The sequence below is a fragment of the Saccopteryx leptura genome, chromosome 4 (assembly GCF_036850995.1).
Source record: "Saccopteryx leptura isolate mSacLep1 chromosome 4, mSacLep1_pri_phased_curated, whole genome shotgun sequence".
In the NCBI taxonomy this organism is placed as follows: Eukaryota; Metazoa; Chordata; class Mammalia; order Chiroptera; family Emballonuridae; genus Saccopteryx; species Saccopteryx leptura.
The window spans coordinates 211,217,581-211,241,038 of record NC_089506.1 but is presented as its reverse complement, the minus strand read 5'-3'; the positions used below and the strand labels follow the sequence as shown (position 1 = coordinate 211,241,038).

The 23,458-nt window shown below is 47.1% G+C and overlaps 1 protein-coding gene across 2 annotated transcripts in view; it reads left to right on the top strand.

Annotated features, from left to right (window-relative positions):
• DNAJA3 (DnaJ heat shock protein family (Hsp40) member A3) overlaps nt 1-19,941 on the top strand; it is a 33,566-nt gene extending 13,625 nt beyond the window's left edge. The window contains exons 4-12 of one of the 2 annotated variants that reach the window (XM_066382693.1): nt 509-709; nt 2,880-3,032; nt 5,971-6,118; nt 7,157-7,221; nt 8,726-8,854; nt 9,345-9,460; nt 11,226-11,323; nt 17,996-18,111; nt 18,716-19,941. In XM_066382693.1, coding sequence (XP_066238790.1) covers nt 509-709; nt 2,880-3,032; nt 5,971-6,118; nt 7,157-7,221; nt 8,726-8,854; nt 9,345-9,460; nt 11,226-11,323; nt 17,996-18,099 — 1,014 coding nt within the window. In that variant the 3' untranslated portion in view covers nt 18,100-18,111; nt 18,716-19,941. The remainder of the gene's footprint in view (nt 1-508; nt 710-2,879; nt 3,033-5,970; nt 6,119-7,156; nt 7,222-8,725; nt 8,855-9,344; nt 9,461-11,225; nt 11,324-17,995; nt 18,112-18,715) is intronic. The other variant, XM_066382694.1, reaches the window with a different exon arrangement.
• Nucleotides 19,942-23,458: the final 3,517 nt, after the last annotated feature.

Sequence of the window (23,458 nt, the reverse complement as noted above, 5' to 3'; positions counted from 1 at the left end):
CATATCAGAGTGTGTTGCACGGGCAACCTGATGTGTCATGAGGTCTAGTATGAAGGCTGTGTCCCCACACCAGATCACCTGGTTAAAGAAAAAAGAGATACTCGGGTCTCATTCTAGATCTTACTAGTAATCTCAATGAGAAATAGGATCCAATCTCTATTAACAGAGCTTGGACTTGTCTCTGGGTCTGGGAACACCTTTTTGGATGAATTCCACACCTGTTTGATCCCTCCCCCCAGAGGGCGTCGCTGTCTGGTGGGGATGGTGGATCTTGTAAAAGTGGAGGACCGCCACTGTCCCGGAGGAATTTAAAATGTAATCAGAGGGACGGAACATATATGAAACAACTACTGAACAATTCCAGAGTTCACATTCTTTCCCATAACTACGGTTCAGTTGTCAGAACTGGAACATTTAATGTTAATACAGTACCATTATCAGTACTTGGTGTCTGTGTCCCTGGGCTTCGAGAGATCTGGGAGCGCCTGACCTATGTCTTTTGTGGAAGGTGCTGAGTGATGAAGTGAAGAGGAAGCAGTATGACACCTACGGCTCTGCTGGCTTTGACCCTGGGGCTGGCGGCTCCAGGCAGAGCTACTGGAAAGGGGGCCCTACTGTCGACCCAGAGGAGCTCTTCAGGAAGATTTTTGGAGAGTTCTCATCATCTTCTTTTGGAGATTTCCAGACTATATTCAATCAGCCTCAGGAGGTAAGCTCATTTTGAAGAACCATTCAAATTTTAGCTGCTAAGTATGATGCAAACAGATTTTATTAATTTCTGTTTCTCAAAGAAAAAGGCAAAGTAGCTTAAACCCAAAGGCAGCCATTTTGGTAAGAATTCCAAAATTTGAAAAATCATATAGGTAATAATATGTACATACATTTTGACTTGAGTCTTACTTGCTGCTTAACCAAGCAGCATCTAAGGCTCTCAGAGTCCTTTACTAGTGTGTGTGGTTTTTTGTTTTTTTTTATTAGTGTGTGTTTTTTGTAGAGCTGCTACATCATTCCAAGAGAGCTCAATCTAGACTTCTTCCATATTTTTGCCCTAATTAGACGTTACCAGAGTTGAAGAGAGAGGAGGAATGGTTATAATTTGTGTTATGATTTTGGGTTTTTTGAGCTGTTTGTAAGGACTGTATACTTGGATTATCTGTGAACAGTTTGTTGAAAAGTACATTTTTACCTAAACATTACCTCTAAAAATGCTAAGGAGCAGAGCATGAACAATTGAGTCTCATTTACTTTTACTTGGCAGAGTACAGGTAAGTAAAGCAGTTAAAAAGTAAAGGAACGCCCTGGCCGGTTGGCTCAGCGGTAGAGCGTCAGCCTAGCGTGCGGAGGACCCGGGTTCGATTCCCGGCCAGGGCACACAGGAGAAGCGCCTATTTGCTTCTCCACCCCTCCGCCGCACTTTCCTCTCTGTCTCTCTCTTCCCCTCCCGCAGCCAAGGCTCCATTGGAGCAAAGATGGCCCGGGCGCTGGGGATGGCTCTGTGGCCTCTGCCCCAGGCGCTAGAGTGGCTCTGGTCGCAACATGGCGACGCCCAGGATGGGCAGAGCATCGCCCCCTGGTGGGCAGAGCGTCGCCCCTGGTGGGCGTGCCGGGTGGATCCCGGTCGGGCGCATGCGGGAGTCTGTCTGACTGCCTCTCCCTGTTTCCAGCTTCAGAAAAATGAAAAAAAAAAAAAAAAAAAAAGTAAAGGAACTAGGGCGGGTAGAGATGAATAGGCAGAGCACAGAGGATTTTTCAGGCAGTGAAAATACTCTGTGGTCTGTCCAGTGGTTGGTGGCACAGTGGATAAGACCATAGACCTAGAACACTGAGGTCCCAGGTTCAAAGCCCTGAGGTCACTGGGCAGCTTCAGCTCAGAGTCGCTGGTTTGAAAGTGGAATCATCAACATGATTCTAAGGTCGCTGGCTTGAGCAAGGGGTCACTGGCTCGCCTTGAGCACCCCCTTGTCAAGGCACGTATGAGAAGCAAGCAATGAACAGCTGAAGTGAAGCAGCTATGAATTGATGCTTGTCTTTCTCCTCTCTTTCTCTTTCTCCTTCTCCTTCTCCCTTTTCTCTCAAAATCAAAAAAGAAAAGAAAATACTCTGTGATTTTTATAATGATGTATACATGTCATTAAGCATTTGTCGAGATTCAGAATGTACAACACCAAGAGTGAACCCTAATGCAAATTGTGGGCTTTGGATAATTATGATGTGTCAGTGTTGGTTTATTCTTGATATTGTAAAAATGTACCACTTTAGTGAGTAATAATGATGGGAGAGGCTGTACATGGGTAGGGGGAAGGGGTATGTGGAAAATTTCTGTACCTTCCTCTAAATTTTGTTATAAACCAAACTGCTCTAAAAAATAAAGTCTTTAAAATTAAAGTAACTGCATGCCCTAACCACGTAGCTCAGTTGGTTAGAGAGCATCGTCTGGATACACCAAGGTTGCTGGTTTCAGTATCTAGTCAGGGCACCTACAAGAGTCAACCAGTGGCCTGACCTGTGGTGGCACAGTGGGTAAAACATTGACTTGGAGCACTGAGGTTACCAGCTCGAATTTCCTGGTCAAGGCACATGCAGGAAGCAACAACTATGAGTTGATGCGTCCTGTTTCTCCCCTCTTTTTCTCTCTCCCTCTCTTTCATTCTCTATCTCTTCTTTCTCTAAAAAATAAATAATAATAAAGAAGCAACCAATGATTGTCAACTAATAATTGCATAAATACGTGAAACAACAAATCAATGTTGCTCTTTTCCTCTCTCTCTAAAATCAATAAATAAATTTTTAAAAATAAAATAATAAAGTAACTACAATCCGCTGGCTGGTGCCCTCCCCTGCTTTCAGAAAGATGACAGGCCATCCATTGATTTCTTTAGTACATCATGGATTTGACATTCAATCAAGCTGCCAAGGGTGTCAACAAGGAGTTCACTGTGAACATCACTGATACCTGTGAGCGGTGCGATGGCAAGGGGAATGAGCCTGGCACCAAGTTGCAGCACTGCCACTACTGCGGTGGCTCTGGCATGGTAAGAGCAAGTTGGAGTCGCCTCCCTCCACTCCTGCCCCCTCCCCACCCTACCCCCCACCTTCCTAGGGGACTCCCACCTCATGCCACCCTAATGCTTCTCCCCGCCATTCCTTTTCTCCTGTACTTCCTTGGATATTTCTTTCAGCAGTACCTAGGGCTTTGAGAATTCATAAGTAGGTGGACTATTTTATCTAGAACCTTTTGTATTTCTCCAGGAGTGCTCTGTCTTGGTCAGCAATACAGACAGAACAAGGAGACTTAGCTGCCTTCTCTAAAAATATACTTTGGGATATTTTAGTAATTTGAAATCAGCTGGGGGGGTGGTTGGGGGACACTTCACTTTGCTGGAAGTCTAATCATTTTTTGTTTTTGGTACCTGTTGATATAATTTAAACTTATAGAACAGTATAAAGAACCACTCCCTTATTCCTTTTACCCAGCTTCACTAGTTGTTAACATTTTGTCCTGTTTGCTTTGTCAGTTTGGGTGTGCTCGTTCCTTCCCCTCCCCCTTCATCTCCCCGTGTGTGTGTGTGTGTGTGTGTGTGTATGTGTGTGTGTTCTGTTTGTATGCACATGTACCCATGTTTTCCCAACCATTTGAGAGGCAGGTGCAAACATTCTCTCTCTTTATTTCTTCGTACTTCGCTGTGTTTTCTAAGAACAAGAACCACAGTATAGTTGTCAAAATCAAGAAATTTAATGTTGGTCCTGGCTGGTTGGCTCAGTGGTAGAGTGTCAGCCTGGCATGTGGAAGTCCTGGGTTTGATTCCCGGCCAGGGCACACAGGAGAAGTGCCCATCTGCTTCTCCCTCCCCCCCCTTCTCACTCTCTCTTCCCCTCCCACAGCCAAGGCTCCATTGGAGCAAAGTTAGCCTGGGTGCTGAGGACAGCTCCATGGCCTCCGCCTCAGGCTGTAGAATGGCTCCAGTTGCAACAGAGCAACGCCCCAGGTGGGCAGAGCATTGCTCCCTGGTGGGCATGCCTGGTAGATCCTGGTCGGGCGCATGCAGGAGTCTGTTGATACATTACCATTATCTGTACTTAATTTAATTCAATTATCCTTACAATGCCTTTTTTCTTGGTCCAGGATTTAAACTGGGATCTTATATAGCACTTGCTTGTCATCTATTTTGTCTCCTTTAATCTGGAATAGTTTCTCAGCTTTTCTTTTTCTTTTGTATCCATGACATTTTTTTAGGATTATAAGCTAGCTATTTTGTAGACTCTCCCTCATTTTGAGTTCATATCTCAGATATCTAGTACCCTTTTCAGTGGATCATGTCAAGAGTCATGAAGTGTCTGTCTGTTCCATTAGTGATGATTTTACATTTGATCATGATCAGTTAGTAGTAATGTAAAGGTAGTATCTACTAGGTTTCTTCATATAAAATTATTTTCTCTTTGGGCTCTGGCCGGGTTATACAGTGTCACCAAGGTCACAGGTTTGATCCCTGGTCAGGGCACATAGAGAAGCAATCAATGAATACATAATTAATTGGAACTAAGTGAAACAATAAGTAGATGCTTCTCTCTCTCTCTCTCTCTCTCTCTCTCTCTCTCTCTCTCTCCAGTCAGTGGGGAAAAATTATTTAATAGAATAATTTTCCCTTTGAAATTAATAAAGTTGTGGTGAGCTGGCATTCCTCTAAGAGAGAGCACTTTTGGAAAGGATGTGGACTCCTGGGGCTGCAGTTCCGTGAGCTGAGTTGCTGCCACTTGTTACAGATACTTAGATATTTTTTAGTGATTGTTCCCATCTCCCTCTCATTTCTAAGGTTTTTTTTCTCCAAGGCCCTGAATTGCTGTGAATATTTTTAAACATTTCTAAAGTGAACATCCGAGTTAAGATAATAAGCTGAAGTATATTTCTCTAAAAATGTAATGTTTGAGACTGGGAAAAACATTTGCAACATGTTTGCTAAAGGGTTAATAGAATAGGTAAAAGGCTCCTTTAGAATAATGAGAAAAGACCGGCAGCTCATTAGACAAACTGGACTGGATGAATAGAAGACGAAATGCAAGTGACCAGGAAACATTTCTCACTACCAGGCAGGGAAAGGCAAGTGGAAACAAAAATATACCTTTGATTCACCCTCCAGATTGGCATACATTTCAAAGATTGGTACAGCCGATGCTGACAAGCCTGTGGGACATGAGCATTCATGTGCCCTAATAGAAGTGGAAATCAATCTGGCTTTTGGAAATGGAAGCTGCAGTAGCTATTAAGATTTTATGTGTACATCTCTTTATGGGATTGTATCCTACAGATCACGCTTGTAAAATAGCACATGTAGAGGGTTCCCTTGCAGCCTTGTGTGTACTAGTAAAGGACTGGACGACCTTGGTGACCATCAACAGTGAGTTGTCCACAAAATCCTGGTGCACCCATATAATGGAAAACTACACTGATGAAAAGTGCTTGGTAAAATCAGCCCAGTCCTTTGTCCCTGTGTGGCCCTAAGGGGTCAGGGGGTCAGAGAGGCCGGTGCTGCTGCTCCCTTGGAGTGGGCAAAATAGCAGGCTTGGTGACAGACTGCAGCTCTGGGTGGGGGATTGCATCCAGTTGTCACTTTGCTCTTTATTTTCTTGTTTTCCCAGCTATTGCTTCTGCGATTGGGGGGGGGGGCACTCTTTAAAATGTATTTGCTCAGCACCCAGGGTTTTAGGCCCTTCTATAGAGACAGCATCTCACTTTTCAGTGTCATGTAGTCAGTCACCTTGGTGATTTGGAATCAGAAGTCACTTCTAGAAGGTCAGATGAAGCATTTGAGCCTGTGTACCTGTGCTCCTCAGGCACTGTGTTTTAGTGTGTATGCACACGGAACATGAGTCTTTAATGGAACATTTATGTTGTGCACATGTGGTCCCAAAACCTTGGCTGTCAGAATTTCCTTGTGTACTTAAGGTTCCATTTTCCTTCTCTTATTTTATCAGGAAACCATAAATACAGGCCCTTTTGTAATGCGCTCCACGTGTCGGAGGTGTGGTGGCCGAGGCACTATCATCACGTCCCCCTGTGTGGTGTGCAGGGGGTCCGGACAAGCCAAGCAGCAGAAGAAAGTGGTTATTCCTGTGCCTGCAGGTGGGTTCTGGACTCCTCTACACGTGGGACTGAGAGCTGAGACATTGTTTTCTTGTGAGCCTGGAGCCCTGGACGGAAGGGGCATTAGAATCTCCTTGCATTTTTCTCTTTGCACTAGTTATTCTTAAAATCTGCATTTATGTGTCACTTTGGGAAGAAGGGACTTGACTATGCCCACCCTTCCCAATGCGTAGTGAAGGCGCTCCTCCATCATCTCCGTATTTAGTCTGCAAGGCCAGCGTTCTCACTGCCGGCCCAGTCTGTACCACCCACCACCCCTCCTCCTGGACACTGGGGCAACCTGTGACTTCTCCCCAACTGGCTCTTGTTCCCAGGATGCTCTTTCCACAGGGCACGTTACTCACCCTATTAAAGACCCTGCAGTGACTTTCAGGGGCCAAAAATGGCTTCTTATCGGCCCCCGCTGGTCTCTCCAGCCTCCCCTCTTATTAGCATTCCCCTTGTTGCCTGCTCTGTACCTTCTTTGCTTACCTATAGCTCCTTGAATGGGATGTAATGCCTCCCAGAACAGCCTTTGCGTATACTGTTCCCTGCGTCTGAAATTTGCTTTCCACCATCTTTTCAGCAGCTAACTCTTCTTACGGGCTTCCTCAGGGAAGCTCCTGGAATTCTTCCTGTTCCTTAGATGGACCTTAGTCTGAATGTGCTTAGTCTGGACTGACTTTCCTTCTGAAAACATGGCTCTGTTTATAATGACATTATTAGTGTTGTTATTTGATTAATATTTGTCTCCACTACTGGACTGGACATGCCTGAGTACTGCATGGACCTGGCATAAGGCAGGTAGGTATTCAGCAAACTTTAATTAATGAATAGAAGGCACTCTTGTTTAATTATAAGTTATTATACGGCACACCTTTGAAAAGTCATACTTGTTGCCATATTGGACAACAGTGGTGTTCCTCATTAATAAGAAACAGGAATGAGTAAGGAATTCGGTAGCTTGGATCCAGGGTAGAAAATGCCTTGAGAGATCTCCAAGTAATCGTTCTCTTCTGAACATTTTTTTTCTGACAGGAGTTGAGGATGGCCAGACTGTGAGGATGCCTGTAGGAAAAAGAGAAATTTTCATCACGTTCAGGGTAGGTGCTCTGCTTGCACAACCTTTGTTGGGGCTTTGCCTGCTTAGAGAAGTGTGACTGAGACTTCTGGAGAGAGGTGGGGCTTCATGAAGTATGTCCTGCCATCGTGTTTCCAAGCGGATCAGTGGTCACCTTGGTGCGGTTACTAAATGTGTTACTGTTAAGCTTTTGTGCTGGGTGTGGAGAGAACCAAGTTGCTTCAAGGTGTTTATAAGTTGGAAACAAAAGGCATAAAATACAAAAAACAACTCCATGTTTTTATTTACATGTCAAATTGATGGTAGGGACAATGCCAAAGTTACAGTTTTACCTGCTATATACGAGGGCAAACCTGGTTTTCTGAGATTAGGGAACCCTTAAAGGAGACAGTGGCTTCTACTGGCCATTTCACTAGAAATATACCGGAGAACAACCCACACAGGTGCAGCAGACAGAGGCACAGCGGTGTGTGACAGTCTTATTCATAGCAGTGAGACACAGACAACAGCCTGCTGTCCTTGGAGAAGAGAAGGGCGGGGTGAGCTGCACTGTGGTCACAGAGGACAGCGGAGCAGTCAGAAGGAAGGAACTGGACCACACGGGCAACGAGACTTCCCAGTTACAAAGAGGATGCAAGAGAATGCAGGGAAGATTGTCTGTATAAACTTGTAAACCACGCGAGATGATGTTATTTTTTACCTAAGGACATGTAAATATGTAGTAAAAGAAAAAAGATGCTTGTACAAATGATAAATACTAAATTCAGCAATGCAGTTAACTCGGAGGGGTGAGGAGAAGCAAAGAGATTTCACCTGCATTCATAACATCTGATTTATAGCGTGATATTATTTACTTTTCAGTTTATATACATGTGAAATATTTCATAATTTAAAACAGACAAAAATAAAGGATGGATTTTCTAGACTGAGAAATGAAAGATAAGCACAGCAAGCTAGAAGCCACTTAATGAGAAAAGTTTGGTAGAGGATTCTGGTTCTGTTTCAAATTCTATTCTCTATTATTAGAGAGAATAAACTAATTTTCTCTAATAATAGAGAAGGAAAAATTGAGAGAAGAAATCACTGGAAGGCAATAAATGTCTGAGATGACAGTGCTTATAAAATTCTGGTGTTGTCAGTCTGTCTTGAAGGTAGTTTGTGCCAAATGACCATTTGGAAAACCATTTTTGTCTTTGTAGATTATTAGTCTGTATTCCTCTTTAGCTTCTTGTAAAGTAAGATTTTTTTTTTAATGTTCAAAAAGCCAATTTTACTTTATTTCTGTTCACAATTGAATGACTTGGTCTGAGCCTGAGGAGATGTAAGTGCTCTTGCATTGCAGCAGAGAAGTGACTGGCATGTACCCTGGTGCAGTGTCTCCCTCTCCCTCGGTGCTGCGCTCCAACCAAGCACAGAAGCAGTGTGGCGGGACGGCCCGGAGCTCGGGCTGCTGAGACATGGGGCTGCTGTCCAGTCTCCAGGAGGACTTCTCAATGCATATGCTCATCTTTTGTGTTTGGCCCTAGGTGCAGAAAAGCCCTGTGTTCCGGAGGGACGGTGCAGACATCCACTCCGACCTCTTTATCTCTATAGCTCAGGCTATACTTGGGGGGACAGCCAGAGCCCAGGGCCTGTATGAGACAATTAATGTGACGGTAAGAGGCAAGATTGTCTGCCACCCTCCTACTTCATAGCTGTTTTTTTGTCTTTCCTGAAATGGAAAATGGCTAACAAATTATTAGAACCTGTAAACAACCAACATGTTGTGGATTCAGAGGAGATGAGATTTGGGGGAGGCAGGAGGAATGTCTGTCCATTTCTTGGGTTTGAGTCACAGATTGTGGGCCTTGAGTGTGTCATCACTCGGGGTAGCAATTTCTGAGTCACATCCCCTCCTCTGCTGGGCCAGGGAGCAGCCTCAGCAACACGGCCCTGTGCTGACTTGGCCTCTTTTTCGATTTGGCTCTCCATGCTCCCTTCCTTGGCCCACCTCCCCAACCACCTGCCTCTGCATTCTCGTTCCAGGCTGTGCTCAGGGTGGACCCCAGCTTAGCCCGTTTCCATGTGGTTGTTGGCGGGCTCTCTCTAGAAACCTGGATGGGAAACTGGGGACCAAGGAAAACCACAGGTTTCCTTTTCTTGTAGATCCCCCCTGGGATCCAGGCAGACCAGAAGATACGGATGAGTGGGAAAGGCATCCCCCGGATTAACAGTTACGGCTACGGAGATCACTACATTCACGTCAAGATAAGAGTTCCAAAGTAAGCGCCCACTTAGCCACGGTGAGGCCTGCTGGACCCCTGCACACTTTCGCCATTGATCAGGGGCCAGCTGAGGGCTTTTTACCTGCCAGGTCCTGTGCTGTGTGGCAGTGTGGTGGTTCAGCACCACCAACACCCCCCGGCCACGTTGTGGCGCTGCCTGCCGCCGGAAGTGATAAGGCCTAGGCAGGTTACTTCTTCAAGTCAGTGTGTCCTGCTCAAGTTCTCCGTCTGCAAAGTGGAGATAATGTAAAAAGGTTCACCTCCTTGAGTAGGAGAATTAAATAAATAGTACATAGGGAATGCTTAGCTATTGCTGCTGTTGATTTTCTTTCTTTTTTTTTATTTATGTATTTATTTTCAATTGATTAATTTTAGAGAGAGAGAAAAGGAAACATCCACTTGTTTTGCTCCACTTAGAGTGCTTTCATTGGCTGCTTTCCGTATGGGCCCTGACCGGGGATCGAACTGGCAACCTTGGTATCTTGGGACAATGCTCTTACCAACTGAGCTACCTGGCCAGGGCTGCTGCTGTTGATATTGCTCTCAGGGTACTCACAGTTGGGAGACAGATCTATACCGGTTCATGGCACAGGCTGTCTGTGTCCTCGGGGAGGAAGGTTTGAGCCGAGTGCTGTGGGCATCCAGAACAGGCATGCCAACTCTTTGGGAGAACTGGGTCAGCACTTTTTTTAATTAAATAATTTCGTACACACACATACATACTCTCTCTCTGTCTAACACACACATTTACATGCACTTATAAAAGCTTCTTTTTTTTTTTACAGTGACAGAGGGATAGATAGGGACAGATAGACAGGAATGGAGAGAGATGAGAAGCATCAATCGTTCGTTTTTCGTTGTGACACCTTAGTTGTTCATTGACTGCGTTCTCATATGTGCCTTGACTGCAGGCCTTCAGCAGATTGAGTAACCCCTTGCCAGTGACCTTGGGTCCAAGCTGGTGAGCTTTTACTCAAACCAGATGAACCCACGCTCAAGCTGGCAACCTCGGGGTCTTGAACCTGGGTCCTCCACATCCCAGTCCGATGCTCTATCCACTGCACCACCGCCTGGTCAGGCGAGCTGGTGAGCTTTTGCTCAAACCAGATGAGCCCTCGCTCAAGCTGGCAACCTCGGGGTCTCGAACCTGGGTCTTCCGCATCCCAGTCCGACACTCTATCCACTGCACCACTGCCCAGTCAGGCATAAAAGCTTTCTTTCCCCCTCCCGTAAACTATTTAGCACAGCCACAGTGACAGTTGTTTAAAACAATAAGGTATTTTAGAAGGTTTTCTTTATAGAAGCTTTGAGGTGGCCCTGGCCAGTTGGCTCAGTGGTAGAGCATTGACCCACTGTGTGGATATCCCGGGTTCAACCCCCAGTCAGGGCACACATGAGAAGCGACCATCTGCTTTTCTTCTTATCCCTCTCCCCTTCTCTCTCCGTCTCTTGTAGCCAGTGGCTCAGTTGGTTTGAGTGTCAGCTTCAGACACTAAAATAGCTCTGTTGACTGGAGCATCAGCCCCAGACAGGCGTTGCCAGGTGGATCCCTGTCGGGGCACATGTGAGAGTCTGTTTCTCTATCTCCCCTTCTCTCATTTCAAAAAGAAGAAGAGAAGCAGGTTTGAGGGCCTGTTTCTTAGGGTCAGGTTGTGTACTCTGCCTGGGTTGGGGTCCCACGTTTCCCACACTGGCCCCGGCCTGGTCCTTTAAAGAGCTGTTCTCCAGAGGAAACACTTGACAATGACTGCTCGTCCCACAGGAGACTGACAAGCCGGCAACACAGCCTGATCCTGAGCTATGCTGAAGACGAGACTGACGTGGATGGGACAGTGAATGGCGTCACCAACACAAGCACTGGTAAGAGGCCACAGTGGCACGTGGTCTTTCTCTTGGTCCCTCGGAAGCATGTTGTTTCCATTTGGGTATCTTGATGGAGCCTCCAGAGAGCACAGTAGAAACAGCAGAGCTGAGGGCTTGGAACAGCCGAGTGTAACTGCTCCAGAGCACAGCTTCTGTGTTAGATAGTATTGGATTGCTTCCTGCCAGATAGCAGCCCTTTGTCTCAGAGAGCTGCTCTTCTGAGTTCTATCCGTGGTTCTGCCACTTGCCTTGTCACGTTGGGCACATCACCACGTGAGAGTTCCTTGTAACACCTTACAAAGGTGGTTTGGAAGGCTTTATGCATTTCTGACCCAGAACACTTCACCGAGATTACAGAGTGTGCTGTCATGTAAACATCTTCCACAGCAATAAAAACCGTGGTCACATAACTCCAAATCTGCCCATTCCCAGCACTCCTCTGGCAATGAATAGGTACCTTTATTTACCCTGAGCTCAGATGTCATGCTCTGTCTACAGAGTGTAGTTAAATATTAGTGATATTTGATACCAAAACGTTGGCCAGCAGAAACTTTGGTGATGGGAACCTTTGGCCACAGCCCTCTTGTGGGAGGGGGAGCTCTGCTGTGGAGATGCTGGTTCTCTGTTGATTGGACATCTGCTGGGTCAGGACAGGCTGTGCCAATGGTATAACCGGCTTCAGCTGCACAATGTGTTTTCTTCTTGTTGCATCATTTTGTTTTTGTCTGGGTCCTAGATGTTCCTCTGTGGTTTCAGAACTTGAATATTATTAGGTTAGTATATGGTCATTCCGAGCAGGTGATCGGAGCAGGGGGTGGATTTCTCAGTGTAGTGGAGGACCTGGTCTTGTATTCCCATTCCATCCCACCCAGTGGGGAGGGGCGTCCCAGCAGCGGCAGCAGCTGCCTTTGCATATATTTTGCTGATGCCTTGTTGAGCCCAGTGGACCAAGTCCTCTGAGAAAAAGTAGGTACTACCCACAAAACCTGTCTGTGGCCTGACCAAGCATGGATTAGCTACTTGTTTTAAATGGTTTAGTACATATATTTCCCCCTTATTTTCTTGTTATATCCTTGAACAAAAAAAGAAGTGGAAGTAGTGGGCATAGTTATTCTGTACAACTCTGATGTGCACTTCCAGCTTCTCCTTCCTGATTCCCAAATGCTCCCAGGGTTGTGTCGCATGTGAGATTTCTTCTGCAGGCTCCTCTCAGCTGTTCCACCTCCTCTCCCCACCCACCCTAAACTTGGGGTCTCCTGAGCTGAGCCCTGCACAAGGACCTGGGCCTGATTCACCATAGTAGAATACTGAGTATTAGTAGTCACCAATTATTTTTTTAGCAAGAGAGACAGGAAGGGAGAGAGATGAGAAGCATTAATTCTTTGTTGCAATACCTTAGTTGTTCATTGATTGCTTTGTCATATGTGCCTTGACCCAGGGGGCTACAGCAGAGCAAGTGACCCCTTGCTCAAGCCAGCGACCCCACACTCAAGCCAGATAAGCTTGTGCTCAAACTGGTGAGCTCGGGGTTTTAAACCTGGATCCTTGGCCCTGGCTGGTTGGCTCAGCAGTAGAGCGTTGACCTGGCATGTGGACGTCCCAGGTTTGATTCCCGGCCAGGGCACACAGGAGAAGCGCCCATCTACTTCTCCATCCTTCCCTCTCTCCTTTCTCTCTATCTCTCTCTTCCCCTACCGCAGCCAAGGCTCTACTGGAGCAAAGTTGGCCCAGGTGCTGAGGACGGCTCCATGGCCTCTGCCTCAGGTGCTAGAATGGCTCCAATTACAGTGGAGCAATGCCCCAGAGGGACAGAATATTGCCTAATGGGTATGCCAGGTGGATCCTATTTGGACACATGTGGGAGTCTGTCTGCCTCCCCGCTTCTCACTTCAGAAAAATACAAAAACAAAAAATACCCTGGGTCCTCAGTGTCCCAGCTCAATGATCTATTCACTGTGCCACCATCTGGTCAGGCCTCAGACATAATTTTTTCAATAGCATTTCTAAGACTCTTAGAATTGGCTTCAGAGAATGCTCTGTCAGTCTGCTGCCTGGGTGTAGTAAGCCTCCCTTTACACCAGTGGTTCTCAACCTTTCTAATGCTGTGACCCCGCAATACAATTCCTCATGTTGCGGTGACCCCAAACCAAAAAATAATTTTGGTGGCTACTTCATAACTATAATTTTGCTACAGTTATGATTTGGAATGTAAATACCTGATATACATTATGTATTTTCTGATGGCTTTAGGCGACCCTGCTGGGGTCGCGACCCACAGGTTGAGAACCGTTGCTTTACACTGTGAAGAAAGTGACTTTTGCAATCTCCATAGGAGAATATGACAGTACATATCATTCCCATTTCCTGACAACTTCACTAACAATGGGTCCTGTTTAACTAAAGTCATAGTTTAAGCAGTTGCATTCAGTCATCAGTGGTTTTGGGAGATAAAGCATACTTTTTTTTTCAGTAGCCTCTGGGAGTTTGAGAGTCATTAGAGACCCAGGAGAGTTTAGAAACAAACTGATTCCTGAGTGTTTTTGCTTTCATTATGGGAAAGGGTACCTGGAAGACATTTAGAATAGATATCATTGCGTAGGAAACTGACCTAAAGTTATTGGTAGGTTTATTATCCTTTGTTTATTTTTGTTCCCTAATGCAGCTGCTGAAAACCTTAAGGGCTGACCCTAGCTTTTTTCCCAGTTTGAAGCACAAAGAGTGTAGTGTGCTTAGGGACTCTTAGTACTTAACCAAAAAGACACAGGGAGTTGGGACACTGAGATTACTGCATGACTTTTTAGTTAGAGATGCAGTGTGGCTCCTAGTTTGTTTCTGGATCATCATTAATTCTTGTGACAGCACACATATGTACTTTAGCTGTAACTATAGAAACCCAGGAAAAGACATGCTAGTAGAATGAGAGGCGCTCTGCTGGCTCAGCCTGCGTGTGTAGATGGCTCAGGGAGTCAGGCTGTGAGTGCAGACCTGCACCTCCACCTGGGAGGGTGGGTCCAGTCCTCAGAAGTCAGATCCTGGAGTAGTGTTGCCCTTGCTTTTTCAAACAGCTATTCGTTTAGCATTTACTGTGTGCTAAAAAGTGATGGATAGACAGGATCTCTACCCTCATCCAGCTACAGAGTAATGGGGGAAGGCAGGACAAGCATTGTAACCCCAAATAAATGCTAGACCTTTCATACAACACTAGGAGTTTGACCCAAAAAGGTGGTACAGATTCACAGAATCTGTACCTGGGTATTCTTCCCCTGGCATCTCCTTTTGAACAGCCATCAGACAATTGTGACTTAGAACTCCTGCCTGTAGTAACTATGACATTTCATCTTTTGAGTTCCCAGGACCTGGCCCAAGGCTGGTTCATGGTGAATGTTGGCTAAGTTGGTTTCGATCTATTTTCCTAACCATTGGCTGGAAAACATTCTGAGGGAGTAAGAGAAATGTAACCCTTCTTAACAAAGCCACATGTGGTCAGAGGAGTCCTTTGGCCTTGGGTTTGACTTCTGTCTGTGGCAGGCTGAATAGCGCTCTGGCTAGGGTCACCTTCTGAAAGCAGACTAGAAATGCCTATTTTGCTGGTGTGGAATTCCACCATGGGGCATTTCCTATTTATTCTAAAGCACAGAAATCTTGTATCAGCTTTATTGAAAGCAACTTTGGAAGTACAGTGCTCATGTCTGTATCATGTAGTGAGGCCAGAAGGCATCTCTGCCCAGGATGTCCTGTAAGGACACGTTGCCCCTCCTACCCCAAGCTAGTCTTCAGAGAAATCAAGACTGAGAGAGAGAGAAGCCACGTATTACTAGATTTTGTCATCTACGTGCAGAGGCTCAAAGTGTATTCCTTTAGAATTTTAAGTTCAGTCCTGATCAGTAAATATTCCTGAAGGAGTCTATACTCCTTTTAGCCAGATTTAAAACAAAGAGAAGTCTGAATTCCTGGTAGTATAGAGTGAGGAGAATTTCTGGGTGTGTGTCTGTTTTGTTATGAATTATTAACCAGCTAATCAGGTGCTTGTTTTGGCTCTGCCTGATTGGCCTCCATGGCTCGAATATCACTGTGGCCATGGGGCACAGCTACTTTGTACTCTTCCTTGGGGTGGTGAGGACAGCAGAGTTGGGGAGATGTCAGCAGTCACTGACTGTTTTTGTGCCTCATTGTGACTAGTAGTTAAGAGCTTGGTTTCTCTCTTTTTTTTTGTTTTGTATTTTTCTGAAGTGAGAAAGGGGGTACAGACAGACAGACTCCCGCATGCGCTCAACCGGGATCCACCTGGCATGCCCACCAGGGGGTGATGTTCCACTGCAACCAGAGCCATTCTAGTGCCTGAGGCAGAGGCCATGGAGCCATCCTCAGCGCCCAGGCCAACTTTGCCCCAATGGAGTCTTGGCTGCGGGAGGGGAAGAGAAAGAGATAGAGAGAAAGGAGAGGGGGAAGGGTGGAAAAGCAGATGGGCACTTCTCCTCTGTGCCCTGGCTGGGAATTGAACCCGGGACTTCTACATGCTGGCCTGACACTCTACCGCTGAGCCAACTGGCCAGGGCCATGAGCTTGGTTTCTTAAGTCAGAAGATTCATGATCCAGCTCTGCCGTTATTAGCAGTGAAGCCTTAGGCATATTACTTCACCTCTCTGAGCATTTAGCATTTAATGTGTGCTAAAAAGTGATGCACAGTTTCCTCACTGTAAATTAGGGGTAATATTGGTGCTATTATCCCCAATTTACAGATGAGGAAACTTCATAGGGTTCTACATGATTAAATGATATCACATAGGTAAAGCACTTGGCATGGTACATGGCACATGTTAGAAGCTCCATCAGTGGTAACTCAAGTGTGACACATGCAAATTCTCATGCACTTACACAAGCACATGAAGATTTGCCATCTCTTTACCTAGGGCGTTATAGAATCCAATACTCTTGCTCTCCCTGTTTTAGAAGGCCTGGGAGTAATAGGAAATTTCTGGTTGGGGCATCTCTTTGTTTTAGGAGAATCTTTTTTGTTACTTACATCTTTATGTAAGAAACGGGGATGTGAAGGACTGAGGGCAGTGGGCCTCTCTCACAGGGGCTTGCTGTGCTGATTATGCAGTGCCCGGGGCCTTAGGTGGAGAGTCCTGGGTGCAGCTGCCTTGGCTTTGGTGATTGCTCAGACCTCTGTTAGGATGTCCTCATTCAGAGTCACCACAGACCCTCTGAGGACATTCCTGATCTGTGAGAGCATGCCAGTCCAGAGGGCAGCCGGGGGCTGGACCTAGGACAACCTCATCCTACCTCTGCTGGGGGCCTCTCTTGAGGAATGTCTTAATTTGTGATCTTAGAGACCGTGACCATTTACTTCTGCTATTGCACTGTGCTTGGCATACATATCTTAGCATGTTAAAAACATGCCCTACAATTAAAAATATTGAATACAGCTCTGTAGTCTAACTCATAGCAAATGTTTGCCCTCCCTGCCTGATGGTTGGTAGATCTTTAAAATGATGCAGTTGTAGGCCTTGGCCGGTTGGCTCAGTGGTAGAGCGTTGGCCTGGCATGCAGGAATCCCGGGTTCGATTCCCGGCCAGGGCACACAGGAGAAGCTCCCATCTGCTTCTCCACCCCTCCCCCTCTCCTTCCTCTCTGTCTCTCTCTCCACAGCCAAGGCTCCATTGGAGCAAAGTTGACCCGGGCGCTGAGGATGGCTCCATGGCCTCTGCCTCAGGCTCTGGTCGCAACAGAGCAACGCCCCAGATGGGCAGAGTATCGCCCCCTGGTGGGCATGCCAGGTGGATCCCGGTCGGGCGCATGCGGGAGTCTGTCTGACTGCCTCCCCATTTCCAGCTTCAGAAAAATACCAAAAAAAAAATGATGCAGTTGTACAGCAGAGTTGCTCTTGTTGGTCTCCTCCTGGGCGCTAAAGAAACAGGAACCAGCCTTCCTTCTTCTGGAACATTTAGGGTTAGATGCCCCGTGGTGGGGAGGTCTTGCCCAGTGACAGACAGAGTCCTCCGCTGCTGTCATTACAGATAGAAAAGCGCATGTCCTGGGATTCCAAGAGGCAGTGAGTCCTTCTCTGAGTATCCCAGAGACACGCACATGTAGAGTGTGGAAGCTGCTCGGTTGGTCTTGTTCCTCACCTTAGACCTGGTGGCATGGTGGTTAAGAGCCTGGGCTTTGAAGTCTGACTGCTTAGGTTTGAACTTAGTTCTCCCTCCCACTTACTCTGTGATCTTGGGCAAACCACCTAAGCTCTTTGCACTTTCATTTCTTTTTTTTTCATCTGAAATTTACCTATAAGGGGAGTACTGTAAGGATTGTGGAAGCCTTGTGGCTGGCCCAGAAGGCATCTGGCACAGGGCTATATTTTTGTTAACAGCTGTTCAGATGGAGACAGCTGGTGATAGTCGGCTCTGTTTCTTATGTTCCTCTCGCAGGCCAGTAACTTGGGGAGCAGTCGGGATTCCTAAGGTGCTGCGTGGCTTGTTTGCTTTAGTCATCTGAAAAAGCAAGGCAGCCTTGGCCAACCTGGGAGCTGCCCCCTCCTCTCAAGGTGGTGCTTGGTGGCTCCTTGAATGTCGAGTCCTGGGGTGGCCAGGCGGGGGTAGGTGGGGCCTGGGACGGGACGCCTAGAGGTGTGCGTCCTTGACCCCAGTTTTTTCTGCTGTTTGTGCCCAGGTGGCAGCACCATGGATAGCTCCGCAGGAGGCAAGGCTAGGCCTGAGGCTGGGGAGGACAAGGAGGGATTCCTTTCCAAACTTAAGAAAATGTTTACCTCCTGATACCCAGCCGAGGTAGGAAAACCCTGGAGATTGCTCCCCTTTGTTTCCCTCTATGAACTAATTCCTGTTTTCCCTCACTTTAACCAGTCTCATGCTCCCCTCCCCCTGGAGTTGGAAGAGGTACCAGTTTCAGGTGTGGTATATATGGCTCCCCTTGGAGCCAAGCCACTTGGCCCATGGAGGCCCCTGCATTAGGTAATGTGGCAGAGTCAGTGACAGTGCAGGGCTGAACCAGATCGCAGGGAAAGGCTGCTCTGGGGGCTGTCTCCTAGCCCTCCTTCTGCCAGCTCCCAGGGGCGCTGCGTCCTGCAATGGTAGGAACCAGGTTACCCACAGTCACAGGGCGAGTCATAGAGCCAGGCTTACAACTCAGATCTCCCAACTCCCCACCTGTTCCATAGCCCCTGTTCTGCCTGGGGGTATTGGACCATATAACCTCTGGGGGCTACCAGGGGTTGTGCTTGGTCACAGTTCTCGGGACCTACTTTTAGTTTTTGTGGGTTCCCGGTGGCTGGGGCTCCCGGAATAGCTCCTTCCCAGGGATGATAGAAACTCACCCAGGAATGTGCAGCTCCTGCAATGCCGGTGAACTAGAACTCCTTGTGTCTTGGCTCAGGAAAACGGTCCACTGGAAACTAGGCCTGGAGCAGTGGCCTCTCCTTGTGGCCAGGGCGCCTGGGAGACGGGAGGATTCCAGAACAGTAGCACCGAGCCCCGCCTGCAGAAGCCCCCTGGACCGCCTTGGCAACAGCAAAATCACATGACAACACACCTCTCCACGGAATGGTCATGGTGAACAGCCCCTGGGCAAGTAAGGCGCACACGCCTAAGGGCTGCTAGGACTTTCTTGTCCATGGGTAGATAACTCGGCCTCTTCTGTCTCAGGCAGAGGAAGACATCTGGACACTTCTTGTAGAGCCAAAACTCTAATTTGGAGTCAAATGTGATGGAAATCTTAGTAAAGAATTAAAGGCCATGCTTGCGGCTTCGAAATGAAGCCTGAAGCTGCACCAAGTTATAAAGAGATTAATTTCCCTCATCGAGCCTCCGGGAGGTTCTGGAGTGAGTCTTTCCTGACAGGTGGTCTTTTCCAGGAACTTGGGGCCTGCAGGCCCCACCAGCATCGTCCACCCCTCAGTAGAGGTATCCCTTGCTTTTCTTGGAGTTTAATTCTCAAGGGTACCAAGCAGCTGACACGTGGGGGCCTTGGGGCCTGGGGAGGCACACACACAGAGGGTCCCTGGAGATGCTGCTTCTGACGTGGGCTGCTACCTTCGTCAGGACAGGCAGTCGTCTCCCCCCCCCCCCCTTTCAGGGTGGCCTCTTGTCCGTGACTGTTGAGTTCTGTTGTTCGAAGCCAGCGTGAGTGAGACTGCTGCCCTTCCGCTGGAGCACAGCCATCCCTGGGCACCACCTAACGGCCTCCTTACCCCAGAGCCTTACCCCCACTGCCTGCTGCGGCTTGGTTCTTCCCACTTCCACTGTTGACAACTGTTTTCAGAAGCGCGTTTAAATTATTTAATGAAAAAAATCATCGTCTTTTTCTGTGGAAATGTTTGTTCGGGAAATGAAACCACAGTCTAAGCAGTTGAAGGCTCTCTACCATCCAGTCAGAGCAAAACCATTTCCCCAACCTGAGCTCTAGGATTTGTAGATTCCATGTTTCCAGACCCTCCCGTGTGATAAGACAGGCTAATGGAGAACACTTCTGAATAGTTTCCCTTTTATTTTCCTCATAATTTACTAAAATAAAGCATCTATTAGTGTCTGATCTACAAATGTAAAATGATTCTGTATCAATGTTGTAAAAGATAATTACTGAAAAAAGATATTTAAAACCTTCATTGTGGTCACTTGTTTTGAAAGAGTTCAAGCAACTTTCTACAGGTGGCTCCGGAGGGGCTTTTGTGGTGTTCCCCTGCAGATCTGGCCGCCCACGTTTCTGCTGGCCTTCCTGGAGCTGGCTGCAGAGGTGGCTCCATCGTCCAGAGTCATGCCTGCCTGGGCGCACACTCACACTGATGGGGTGGGTGCTTGGACTAGTGCTGACCCTCCCAGGCCCAGATCCCAGAGCAGGGAGCTTGCTATGCAGAAGTTGCTGGTTTGAATGAATGAATGTTCTAGAGTTGGGTGGGTAGCTGCTTCGTGAGCCTGTGCCATGGGAGATACGCAGTGTGGTCTTCTACATCAGTGTCTCCCTCACTCATCTATTTTTCCCTCTGTTATTTTCAGGGGAATATTATCCTATTTATTTGTGTTAAAATTTTTGTTCATTATAGTTTGGCTAGTCTGGGCTCCCAGCAGAGACTGTCTCACAAAAGCCCTGATGGTGGCTTGCTGTAGTGGCCCCCAAACATCTCTCTCAGACCAGCCCCTGAGAGAGTGAGTGTACTTGCTGGGTTGGGGGAAGAGGATGAGAAAGACCTGATGGGCAAGAAAGGGGCTCAGCTGTGACCTCCTGCCAGTTTCAGATACTGGTCCTTCATTCAGTAGAAGTTTATTGAGTGCCTGCTGTGAACTCTTAGCATAGTCCCCTCCACCATCCTAGACCCAGGTACAGTGACAGAAAGCTATGCGGCACCTCGGGACAGCTTAGTTTCCTTCCTGGAGAAGTCAGCTAGGTCCCACTCATGTCCCATCCTTGGAAAGCAGAAGTCTAGAGGAAGACTTGGAAAGAGAAAGGTGGGTTTTCTTGCTAGCGGTACCATTATTGCTATACTGAGGGTCCTTCCCACAGATGTTGGAAGGTGCAGAGGCAGATTTAACGGCCAGTACACTGGGCACGTGCCCTGGGCCTCGACTTCTGAAGGGCCCCACAAAACCCCAACTTGATACTTTTTTCTAATGACAAGGGGCCCAATATTTTCTTCTGTGCCCAGGGCCTCAACCGACCTTGATCTGCCTCTGGGAAGGTGGCAATGCAAATCTTGCAAGTCCCACCCGAGATTGGGCTGATTTCCACAGCTGGCTCCTGGGGCATTTGTCACAAGACAACTTTGAGCCTGAGTTGGAGCTGGAGTGTGAGATAAAGCATTTAGAAATACAAAAAAATGTCAGGGCACATACAGGAGCAGCTCAGTGTTCCTGGCTCTCTCCCTGCCTTGCTCTCAAAAAAAAAAGAAAAAAAAAAGTATCCCTAGGCCCCCAAGCCTTTGGGGACTGAGAGGAGGGGAAACGTAGATGGGTGTTAAGCATTTGCAGAAATGCTTGGATAGTGGTCCAGGGCAAGCAGTCACATGGAGGTGAGGCAGATTTGTTTTCCCAGGGAAGCCTTACTCTTCCTCTTTCTCCTCCTCCTCAGACCTTTGGGTTCTGGTGAATTTGAATGCAGTGTCCTCTGTCATGAATACCCCTCAGTGTATAAGAATCTCTCCAGTCCCACAAGCTTCTCAGCTGCTTCTATGACCAGGGACTGTCCCTGCCTTTTACTCTGTTCTGTAACACCAGAGCCTGGCACGGAATACTGCATTGTATAAACTGACATTGGCTCTTGCAGAAGCATGAAGCACTCGTTAATAAACACTGAGACCTGATCTTTATATCGTTTAACCAGAAGTTCTGCTTATTTGGCATGATCCTTGTGAGAGATCACATGTGGACTAGTCAGGAATTTTAAATACACATTGTAGGCTCTGACCTGCAGCTTCAGTGCCCAGGAGGCAGTAAGGAGTGGTAGAGACTGTGGCTGGCCTCTTTAAACATTCTTTTTTTTTATTTATTTATTTTTTTTTATTTCTTTTACAGAGAGTCAGAGAGAGGGACAGCCAGGGACACACAGAGAGGAACAAAGAGAGATGAGAAGCGTCAATCATCAGTTTTTCTGTTGTGGCACTTTAGTTGTTCATTGACTGCTTTCTCATATGTGCCTTGACCGTGGGGCTACAGCAGACTGAGTAACCCCTTGCTCGAGCCATTGACCTTGGGTGCAAGCTGTTGAGCTATTTTTTTTTTCCAAACCAGATGAGCCCGCGGTCAAGTTGGAGACCTTGGGGTCTTGAACCTGGGTCTTCCGCATCCCAGTCTGATGCTTTATCCACTGCGCCACCACCTGGCCAGGCTATGTGGCTGGCCTCTTTAAAGAGGACAGCCAGCTCCACACCAGGTAGGGCAGAGGGCTATGCAGGAATTCAGACCCAGTGCTGCCAGATCTTCTGGTGTTTTCCAAGAAAAGCTGGGCATCCAGTTATTTATTTATTTATTTATTTTGAGAGGGAGAGAGGGAGGAAGATGGAGATGAGAAGCATCAACTCATAGTTGCTTCTCTTTAGTTTTTTTTTCTTCTACTGATTGCTTCTCATATGTGTCTTGACTGGAGGTGCTTAAGCCAAGCTAGTGATCCCTTGCGTAAGCCGGCAACCTTGGGCTCAAGCCAGTTTTCAGATTGACAGCAAAATTGAGAGGAAGGTACAGAGATTTCCCAAATACTTCCTGCCCCCACATACATATGCACAGCCTCCTCCCATTATCAACAGAGTAGCATGCCTGACCAGGCGGTGGCACAGTAGATAGAGCATCAGACTGGGATGCAGAGGACCCAGGTTCAAGACACCAAGGTTGCCAGCTTGAGTGCAGGCTCATCTGGTTTGAGCAAAGCTCACCAGCTTGGACCCAAAGACACTGGCTCAAGCAAGGGGTTACTCGGTCTGCTGAAGGCCCACAGTCAAGGCACATATGAGAAAGCAATCAATGAACAACTGAGGTGTCACAATGAAAAACTAATGATTGATGCTTCTCATCTCTCTCTCCGTTCCTGACTGACTGACCCTATCTATCCCTCTCCCTGACTCTGTCTCTGTAAAAATATAAAATGAATAAATAAAAAAGACACACATTTTAAAAAGCGGGGAAACAAAACAAAACAAAAAAAACCAGAGTAGCATATTTGTTATAATTGTTGAACTTACACTGATACCTTATAATTACCCGAGTTCATGGTTTACATTAGAGTTCACTCTTGGTATACATTTTTGGCTTTGGACAAATGTATAAATGACATGAATCTCTGATATCACAGAGTAGTTTCACTGCCTAGATTTGGGTTTTGTGTGTGTGGATAGTTCATAGCACATCAGGCATCCTGAATTGTACACGGTCTTACTCACTTTACTGGATTTGGGACGGGCTGTTCACACCTTAGTCAGCTGCTCTGGCCACACCTGAGATGGGGGCTGGTGGGTACCACCCATTGGAGGGACAGGACCAAGCTGAAGGACACTGGAGGCAAGCAGGGTTTGACCACGCGTGTTAAGAGGGAGAACATGACTGAGGGTGTCAGACATTCCTTTCCATAAATGACCTCACGGTCCCTCACGACAGCCCAGCCAGGCAGCACCAGATGAACAGAGACCAGAGGCGCTCA